This window comes from Mirounga angustirostris, unplaced genomic scaffold (genome assembly GCF_029215605.1).
Source record: "Mirounga angustirostris isolate CCGP_5_RB_7025 unplaced genomic scaffold, mMirAng1.0.hap1 SCAF_13, whole genome shotgun sequence".
NCBI classification, from domain to species: Eukaryota; Metazoa; Chordata; class Mammalia; order Carnivora; family Phocidae; genus Mirounga; species Mirounga angustirostris.
Window position 1 is genome coordinate 14,739,417 of NW_026991721.1, and position 9,460 is coordinate 14,748,876.

Genomic DNA, 9,460 nt, shown 5'->3' on the forward strand with positions numbered 1-9,460 from the left:
GAATTTTTAAAAAGGAGTGAATTTGTTTAATCAAAAGCTTTTAAAATATAGGATCCAGGGGTGCCTGGGTAGCTCAGTCAGTTGAGCATCTGCCTTCGGCTCAGGTCATGATCCCAGGGTCCTGGGATTGAGCCCCTGCTCAGCGGGCAATCTGCTTATCCCTCTGCCTCTGTCTCTCCCCATCCCCCCCAACTTGTGCTGTCCCTCTCTCTCAAATAAATAAAATCTAAAAAATTTTAAAAAGGATCCATAGAAGAAAAAGTTAGCAAAAGGGCTCAAGGATGGAGCTGAGATTGGGAAGCAATGATCTGGTCCTATTTCCCCATGTCACTGTAAGGAAAGGGAATCTCCCCAGGTGGGGAGCTAACTGATCAAGGTTGTCGAGAGTTGGTGATAGAGCTAGGACCAGGACTCAGATTCCTGCCTCTCAGACCATTGCTCTTCCCCTCACATGACCTTCATCCCCTGGCATTCTGCTAGAGTATAGCCTCCCTGTTCTATGAAGCATACCCAGTGCACATGTACCCGATGTATGAAACTATTGTGCATGATGCTGACCTGCCCCAAACAAGCAACACCTATAGGAAACATGCAAGCACCTTAATCTTGTCTTCCAATTTAGGAGGGCTGATTGCAATACCACAGCTACAATTTATTAACTGTTCACCACGTGCCGGGTACATAGTACTGATGAGGTAGGTACCATAATTATCCCCACTTTATGGATGAGGAAACTGAGGCAGAGAGAAGCCAAGTAACTTGCTTGAGTTTATGCAGTCCACAGCTGAACCTGTCTAGAGATGGAGCTCTTTACAGTTCATAATGCTTTTCCTTGTTTACAGGTCCCTAAAAGTGATTCAAATATAATTCTATTGTAAGATTTTCTCATACTGTTAAAGTTGCAAATGGGGAAAGAAGATCCTTTTTTTTTTTTAAGATTTTATTTATTTGACAGAGAGAGAAGGAACACAAGCAGAGGGAGTGGGAGAGGGAGAAGCAGGCTCCCCGCTGAGCAGGGACGGCCACGTGGGACTCAATCCCAGGACCCCGGGATCATGAACTGAGCTGAAGGCAGACGCTTAACGACTGAGCCACCCAGGCGCCCAGAATAAAAGATCCTTAATCTCCTACACCTCCTGATGTTCAGTTCAGCAGCTGTAGACTCCGCAGTTAAAGCTGCCTCCAGGTTTAAGGTGTCCGGCAACATTTTCATAGCACCTTCGCCCTAGAGCAAGCAGCGGCATTCAAGTTCAGTAATATATGCACCAAACTGTTAAAAGTGACTTTATCTTGGGGGGAAAAAAAGTGAGTTTACCCGGGGGTGGAGGAAAGAAGTAGGGAATAAAGGAACTTTACCATTAGGATGAACAAGAATTATTTTGACATCAGGGGAAGGTACTTCCTCAGTGAAAAAAGTACTCCAGAGATTAATCTTTTCAAGAACAGTCACTGCGTTTTAACTGGAAGAGCACTAAATTAGGGGTCGGAAGACCTGGGCCCTGTCCTCGTTCTGCTACTCTCTGGTCTCAGGCCTTGGCAACGACTGCTCTCGAGGCACCCGCGTCCTCCTCTAACACAGGGAGCTCGCACAGTGCCCCCCCCCCCCCCATGCCTGCTCACATCTTACCACAAATGCTGGAGAGCAGAGGCTCCCAAACCACGTGCCTTTGGATTTGTTGGCTTGGATCTGACCCCGCTCTGCATCACATAGGGACAGCCTTAACGGAGAGAAAAGTTCTTCGTCTGTGTGTGGGATGGAGCAAGGGGGTGCGAGCATCCCAGGTTTGGGCCTAAGGAGGGTTGTGGGGTGTGGACAGGCCTCCCCAGCAACCCAAAGCATGCCCACCTTGCCTACACAGCTCACTACCGAGTGAGGAGTATGTCCTTCGCTGCACAGCTGGGGATCACGTGATGAGAATGTCCCCAGGATTCCTAAAACCACTGGGCACACGCCGCCAGCTGAGCAGCCCTCTGAGCCGGCACGACCCTGCCAGAAGCGGGGGTTGGGAAAGAACAGGACCTAGCACGGCTCACGCAGGCTCCAAGAAGCAGGGCTGGCTCACTCAAAACTATTAGCAGCTATTTTTCAGGCTTTGGATGGTATGACCTTTCTCTCCAGAGCGCCACGACTTCCTGCTGCCCCCCTCCCCGTGGACAATTTCAGAATGCTCTGTCAACAGGTTATTCGACTGGGTAGGTGCTGGGTAAATGTCAGGGGCAAAGCAGGAGACGTTGGGCTGCCCGTGACGTTGTGATCGAGTGCTGGGAAGCCAGAGAACACCCCACGTTTCAGTCCTGGCTCTGCCAGTTACTGGCTGTGTGATCTCGGCCAGCTACCCACCCGCTCCGACCCAGGGTTTCCTCATCTGTGACACAGGGGTCACAAGACCTATTCTGCAGGACAGAAGGAAGGAAGAAGAATCTAAGTTCTTGGGCGCCTGGGTGGCTCAGTTGGTTGGGCGACTGCCTTCGGCTCAGGTCATGATCCTGGAGTCCCGGGATCGAGTCCCGCATCGGGCTCCCTGCTCAGCGGGGAGTCTGCTTCTCCCTCTCCCGCTCCCCCCTCTTGTGCTCTTTCTCTCAAATAAATAAATAAATCTTTAAAAAAAAAAAAAAAGAATCTAAGTTCTTCCTCTCTTGACGCCTACTCCTCAAAGCAATCCAGTCTGGCTTCCAACTGCCCTCACTCCTCAGGGCCTTCACAGACTTCAACCGTCTCGACAGCAGCAGACGTTCTTGCCCACTTCTTTGGTGAAACGCTCTTCTATCCGCTTCTGTGACACGTAGTCGGCGGGTTTTCTATCCTGTTGGATGCAGATTCCGTGTCCCTTGCAGAGCCGCCGTCCCCTGTGTGACCCCGGAGGGCTGGGCCATGTGGACGGCGGTCCGGCCCCTCCCCTCTGCTCACCCCCCTCCTTCGATGCCCACCTAGCCACTAGCGTCTGTCGTGCCTCTCCCTCTGCAGCAATCTTCTCCCACTCTTGGCCGACTTCTGACCGCTTGCTTGTGATCTCTACTGTTGGCGCTTCAAACTCGGCCCACCCCCAACCAGAATGCTGTCTCGTTCCCACCCCAGTGCCACTTCACGTACGAAGTCAGAAACCAGGAGTCAGCTCTCCCTCCTTCCCGCAGTCCATGAGTTCTGTCACTTCTCTCTCTCAGAGGACATATCTGCCCCAAGTCCTCACCACGGTCTGCAGTCCCCAACCTGCCCTCACCTCCGTCCGTCCTCTGCCGTGGCCACTCTGCTCCTTGCTCTTGCTTGAACCCGCTGGACCTTGCCAGTACTGTTCCCTCTCCCTGGAATCCAGCTCCCAGACATCCACGTGGCTCATCTCCTCCATGGTTTGGGTCTCTGCTCCTGCTCATATTATCAGAGGCCTTCCCTGACCGCCCTCTGTAAAATCACGCTCCCCATTTTAACCTCTCCCCCTGCCTTTTTTTCACTGCATTTACCGTCATCTGACGGGTCTTGTTTATTGTCTCTGCACACCAGGCTGTAACTGGGAGAGCAGAGGCTGTTCCTACGCCATCTCCCTAACTAGCATGCAGGAAGCGCTCACGTGTTGGATGAATGATTCCATCTCTCTGCATTTCTACCGCTACAACCCCACTGCCCACAACCACACCTCGCCAGCCAATCCATCCTTCGGTGGTCTCTTCAAACACAAATCTAGTCACGTCATTCCCCTTCTCAATGTTCTGAGAATAAAGCCCCAACTCTTGAAGCAAGGCCGTGTGACCCGGCCCCGCCCCCTCCCCTCGCTCTCTGCCCCAGCCCCATTGGCCTGTTGCTCACAGCTTCCCCCCACCTCCCCGACTCTAATCACATGGCTCCCCACAAGCAGCCCCCGGCCCCTCCCCTTTCGCACCCAGCAGATCAGGCTGAGATGCAGGGCTGCAGTGCCAGGATTAATGGCCTTACTCCAGCATGAGACCGTGAGAGTTTGTCTCGGCTCTACCACCTCCTAGGAGCTGTCGCCTCGAGCAGGACACTTCAAGCTGTTTCCTGATCTGTAAAACCAGAATACTACTACTACCACCAACCTCACAGGGCTGCATGAAGATTATATAAATAAACATGAAGAACTAGCCCACGACAAGGGCTGAGTGTTTATCACCATGATTCCTTGGGGACACTGTCCCTGATGCCCCAGGCCAAGTTAAACCATCCCATGTAACACGTCCATGTGGCACTAGCTACAGATCCTCTGCAAACTCTTGTCCAACGCTTCCTGCCCTACATCATGAGCTCTGTAAAGGATGTCGCCCCGGTCTGGCTCACAGCCACGTCCTAGCACCCAGGGTGGCCCAGGCCCACCGCTGATGCAAAACTGTGTTCATTCCTTCCCTCAATAGGGCTATCTTTGGCCAGGTCTTCAGAAGGCTCCTTCAGAAGGCTGCCTTCATTGAGTCTGGTGTCTGTCAGCACAGAAAGAAAACCAATGTCACAGCCCTCAGATGGTGAGAAAGGCTGCCCAAACCAGCTACAGCCCAAGTTAGAGAGAACTGTGAGCCGTGAGCTGAGCTCAGCATCTGGTCTTTTTTTTTTTTTCCAGCCTCTGGCCTTTTAACCCTCAAGTCACTCCATTTGGTTCAAGATGGAAGTGCTTGTCCCTCAGGGGGCTCAGTGGGAGTGATGATCCCAGCCCTAAGCACCCCAGCAGGGCAGCTCCAGGACTACCTGGGTGGGGGGGGGCACTTCCGCTACGTTTAAAGGACAAGCACCTCGAGGAGTTCCTGGAGAAGGAAGCAGAACAAGTTCTACTGGAAGTCAGTAAGAAGTTCTTAAACCTAGAACAGGTTTTCCTTACAGTCCTGGGAAACAATGCGGTGGTCCATAAACAGGAAGGGAAATCCCTGACCTGCTTCTCAGAGTAGACTCCATCAGGCAACCCAAAGAGAAAGACGCAGACACCCAGCAGCTAGAAAACACTAGCTTTATATAGAACTCCCCTGGGGGAGAGGGTGGGTCAGGTGCCCGTCTCTACCTCCACCACTTCTGCCCAGGCACTAAAGGCCATGTCCTTATGGATGAGCACCAGGCTGGAAGTGGGGCCTGGTTCCTCAGGTACCACAAAGCACTTATCCTGGCTCTCAGAAACGGTGACCTCAAAGACGTCCCGGGCTGGGGAGACGTCCTGTTCCCTGCAGGTGTCTAGCTCTGGCTCAGTCTGCAAGAGTACCGCGGTGGGCTCAGAAGCAGCAGCAGGCTGGTGACTGAGCTGGTGCCGCTTGAGGCTTTGGGGGAGGGTGTAGCCCATGCCGCAGGTGGGACAGCGGTAGGGCTTGTCGGCCAGGTGGGATTTGAGGTGGCGCCTCAGCTTGGTAGCCAGCGTGTAAGCCCGGCCACACTGGGGGCATGAGAAGGGCCTCTCCCCTGAGTGCAGACGCTCATGAGCACGCAGTGTATGTGGGTCTCGAAGGGCCTTCCCGCACACGGGACACAAGTAGGCCTCCCCCGTGTGCGAGATCAGATGGCGCCGCAGCTCAGACAGCTGCGGAAAGGCGTCAGCACAGTGCGGGCAGCGGTAAGGACGCTCCCCTGTGTGCAGCCGCAAGTGCCCACGCAGGTTGCCCCGCTGGCGGAACGCCCGGCCACAGTGCGGGCACAGGAAGGGCTTTTCGCCCGTGTGGAGCCGCATGTGGTTCCGCAGGGAGCCCTGGTTGGCCAGGGGCCGCCCACACACGGGGCATGGGCACGGGGCAGGGGGAGCTGGCACCTGGTGGGTCTTGCGATGCAACCGCAGGGAGGGCCGGCGGGCAAAGGCCTTGCCACACTGGTCACATGCAAAGGGCCTGGCACCTGAATGTACCACCTGGTGCTCTTTGAGGTCTCGCCGGGTGCCATAGGCCTTGTCGCACTGTGGGCAAGGAAAGGGCCGCACCCCACGGTGGCCCAGCATGTGGGCTTTGAAGCTCTCCTCCGAGCTATAGCTCTTGCCACACTCAGTGCAAAGGAAGGGTTTGTGGCCCGTGTGCACAAACGCGTGCTTCTTCAGGTGGCACAGCTGCAGGAAGGCCTTGCCACACTCCCCACACCGGTACCGCCGCCTCTGTTTCAGGGAGCTTCCTGCTGGGCCGGCAGGGCTCCGCAAGCGTGCAGGGAAGCCTACCGGCCCCTGCTGTTCTCCCGCCTGCTGGGCCCTGGGCTCCGAGGTCTTTTCTCTGGGTGGGCACTGACCACTGGGGCCATGTAACTTCTTGACCAGGTAAGCATGCAGCTGGTTGCCCCTGGCAGAAGGCGAGCAACCGGCCTCACTGCTCTCTGGGCCCTGCTGGGGCGCAGAGCTGCTCGGAGGTTCAGGTGGCACCTGTGTCTGGGGTGGGTCCTCCTCCTCCATGCCGCCATCCTGAGGGGGCAGGCCGAGCGGTTGGCTCTCCTTGGAAAGTTGATCCTGGGCTTGGGGCTTAAGTCCAGGGCTTCCCATGCTCTCTGCCTGGATGCTGGGGGTTGGTGGCTGGTGACCAGGATCTGCAAGGCAAGAGTGGGGTGCTGGGGTCAGGAGAAACTGTAGCAGGTGGTGGCAATGCTGTCACCAGGAAATTATAAGAATATGCGTCTCTTCCTACTCAGCCCCTGAACTTCAGCAGGAGCAAGAACACCGATCTCTTCCTTGGAACATGAACCACATGCTCTGCTTAACTTCATGTCCGGTCTCAGGTGCCTCCTGGGGAAGCACTCTTGGGAACCATGGTTCTCCAAACCTCCGGAGAGTCATAGAGAAGGCTATCCCAGAGGCCCTATTCTCCTTCTGGAGACACACACTTAGGATGAATTAGGCCACCACCTCCTCACCTTATCTTGTCTGAAAATAAAGGAACTTCCACCCCCACCCCAGGTAGAAGAAACATAAGAAATTGGAAACCTTATAAACAGCTTGCTGTCTTCATCAACATGACCTTACTATTCCAGAGAACTTACTCAGGAAGATAAATACCGATACTGTTCGTTCTAAGGAAAAGACCCATCACTCTGCAATAGAAAGCATCAAATGACAAGTTATACCCCCAAGACTCTCTGAGCCTCTTGCCTGAAAATTCTAGCCTGGGGGTCCATGGATACTAAACGATTATGTCATGATCCTTATTCAATCCCGATCAAGCCCCGCCCCCATTCCACACTGGAATACCCACCTTATACCAGACTTCAAAATTTCAATAAATATTCAGGCTTCACCCTTTCCCCTCAGAAAACCTACTAAGACTGTAATGTTCTCCTTTATCTCTGTGATTCTCAAAGCTTTGCTTTGTCTTATCAACAGGTTGTTCTGGTGATAATTTGGGAAGATAGCATCTGTTTGCCACATACCTGCCCAAGGTTCTGCTGCATCTTGCCCTGGGGAGTCCACCTCCCGTTGGACAGCAGAGTTCACTTCTGTCACCACAGCCATGGCTGCCTCTTCTTCTAGCCCGGGCTGGGTGGGGCTCAGGCCCGCAGAGGGAGGCTGGGGCCACAGTAGCAACTCAGAGCCTGGCAGTACGACCTGGTACACCTGCAGATGGAGCTTCTCGCTGACCCGCACCAGGGCCACGTTCCCCTCACCTTCCAGCCTGCCCCGCTGCACCAAACTGCAAAGCAGAGGAAGAGCTAGCTCAGGAGACCCTCTTCAAGTGGCCCTCCCTAAAGTCCCAGCTTCTGGGCAGTCCGAGTCCTAAAGACCCCATGCCTTTGGAACACTCACTGCAAAAACTCATTGGGTGGGGAATTACAGTGGGCTTCTGGTTCCGTCTCATGCCATGACAGAAAGCCTCAAAAAGGACCATCTTCACTACATACTCTCCTGTAACTTACCTGATCCAGCCTGAACTCTGCTCACAAGCACACACGTCTCCCCATGGGCCTAGTGACACGTCCTGAAATAAACCAATAAGAGTCCTTCTCCCATGTGTTTGGGGGGACCAGGGTGGGGGAAAAAAGGGATGTAACCTCTCCTGAGACAGATCTAATACGAAGCCCCTGGAAGGTTAATGTTCTGGTTCTGCCTCTACAGGACTGTGTTGTCTGATGTTTCATCCAGTAAAGACCAAAAGACTATCCCCCTCACCTCCCTCCCACTGTGTGGAGAATTACTAAATTGAACACATTACTGCCTTCCAGTGAGTACCAAACAAAAAAAGGAGTTAAGAGGTACATCATCTTTTAAAACTTACTATGCAACCAAACCCTTTACCTGCACTATTTCATCTATTGCTCCAAATAACCCTGGAAGATTACAATAAAACGGCCATGCCTTCACCTTACAAATGAGTTAAACGACACACGTCATTTCATTAGCTAGGTGACAAAGCTGGGATTTGATTCCATGGCTTTTTAATCCTAACCACCTTTGCTCTTGATTTTCATCACTCCTGACACTATACTAATCTAGCTTTCAGCACCTTTCTGCACCTTGATTCCCTAACTACTGCAAGTGAGGGGAAGAGACAATCCTGGAGAGAAGGGGCAAAACTATCACCTATCTCTTGAAACACCCTGCTTCTTCTAACTGAAGAGCTGTCCAGAAGTGGCTGAACCTCTTCCACAATTTCAGTCACGGAGAGGACAAGTCCTATTCTTCAATACCTCCTCCTGCCGCGGTTTCACTCCTTCATCCTTCTGCTCCGATACAGACTCCTCTTCCAGCGGCCCCCAGAGCAGTCCAGGCTGCAGGGCTTCCCCGACACACCAGACCCCTAAGCGCTGCTCCTCGGCGAGTGAAGGGCCAAGGGCCAAGCCCCGGGGGAGGCTCTTTAGAGCCAGGAAGGCCCGGGTCGCCCCGGGCGGGAAGTCCTTGAGGCCCTGAGCACAGCCTTGTCCAGAAGGGATCCATCCCAAGTCCGGGCCCAGGCGCGGGTCAGGGGCTGCAGGGAGATGGGGAAGCAGTGAGGGGGCGACCCAAGAGGACGTGCGGGTGGGGATAGGTGAAAGAGGAAACCGCAGATCCGGCTAGGCCTTGGCAGTCTGAGGGATCTAAGGGCTCTAAATGGGCCGCTCGGAAGTTTGAGGGGGTTCTAGGACGCTGAAGCCCCCAGAGACTTCTAAGGGCACCGGAGGAGGATCCCGGGTTAGGGAAGAAAAGGGCCTGGGGTAGAGAGTCGACCAGGCAGGGAACGTTAGGTCTATCTAAGGCCAAGGCCGAGGGTCGGAGACACCGCAGGTCACTAACCGAACCGCAGTCTCTCGCCCTCGGAGAGCAGCTCCTCCGCCTCCTCCATCCCTCCAGAAAAGCCTCCCTCCGCCGGAAGTGAGTGTTCTCTTCTCCGCTCCCCCCGGAAACAGTTATCGGCTTCCAAATTTCCTGTCAGGAAAGAATGCTAAGAGCCAGACTTATCGGTGCACAGACCCGGGAGTTGGGGAATACCGACGAGGCAAAACTCCGTCCGAGAACAATAAGAACCATAGGATTCCAGAGGACCACCAGGGATTCCAGCATCAGAGAAAGCGGAACTAATTGTTCCAACCACCTCCTTTTGGGAG

The 9,460-nt window shown here is 54.0% G+C and overlaps 1 protein-coding gene across 1 annotated transcript; it reads right to left on the bottom strand.

Moving 5' to 3' along the window:
- Positions 1-4,926: 4,926 nt before the first annotated feature.
- On the bottom strand, positions 4,927-9,432 carry ZNF408 (zinc finger protein 408). Its single transcript, XM_045893781.3, has 5 exons — positions 9,150-9,432; positions 8,567-8,844; positions 7,796-7,857; positions 7,313-7,572; positions 4,927-6,475 (listed from the first exon to the last, which is right to left on the bottom strand). The coding sequence occupies exons 1-5, from the start codon at positions 9,196-9,198 to the stop codon at positions 4,974-4,976; spliced, it is 2,151 nt and encodes a 716-aa protein (XP_045749737.1). The 5' UTR covers positions 9,199-9,432; the 3' UTR covers positions 4,927-4,973.
- Positions 9,433-9,460: the final 28 nt, after the last annotated feature.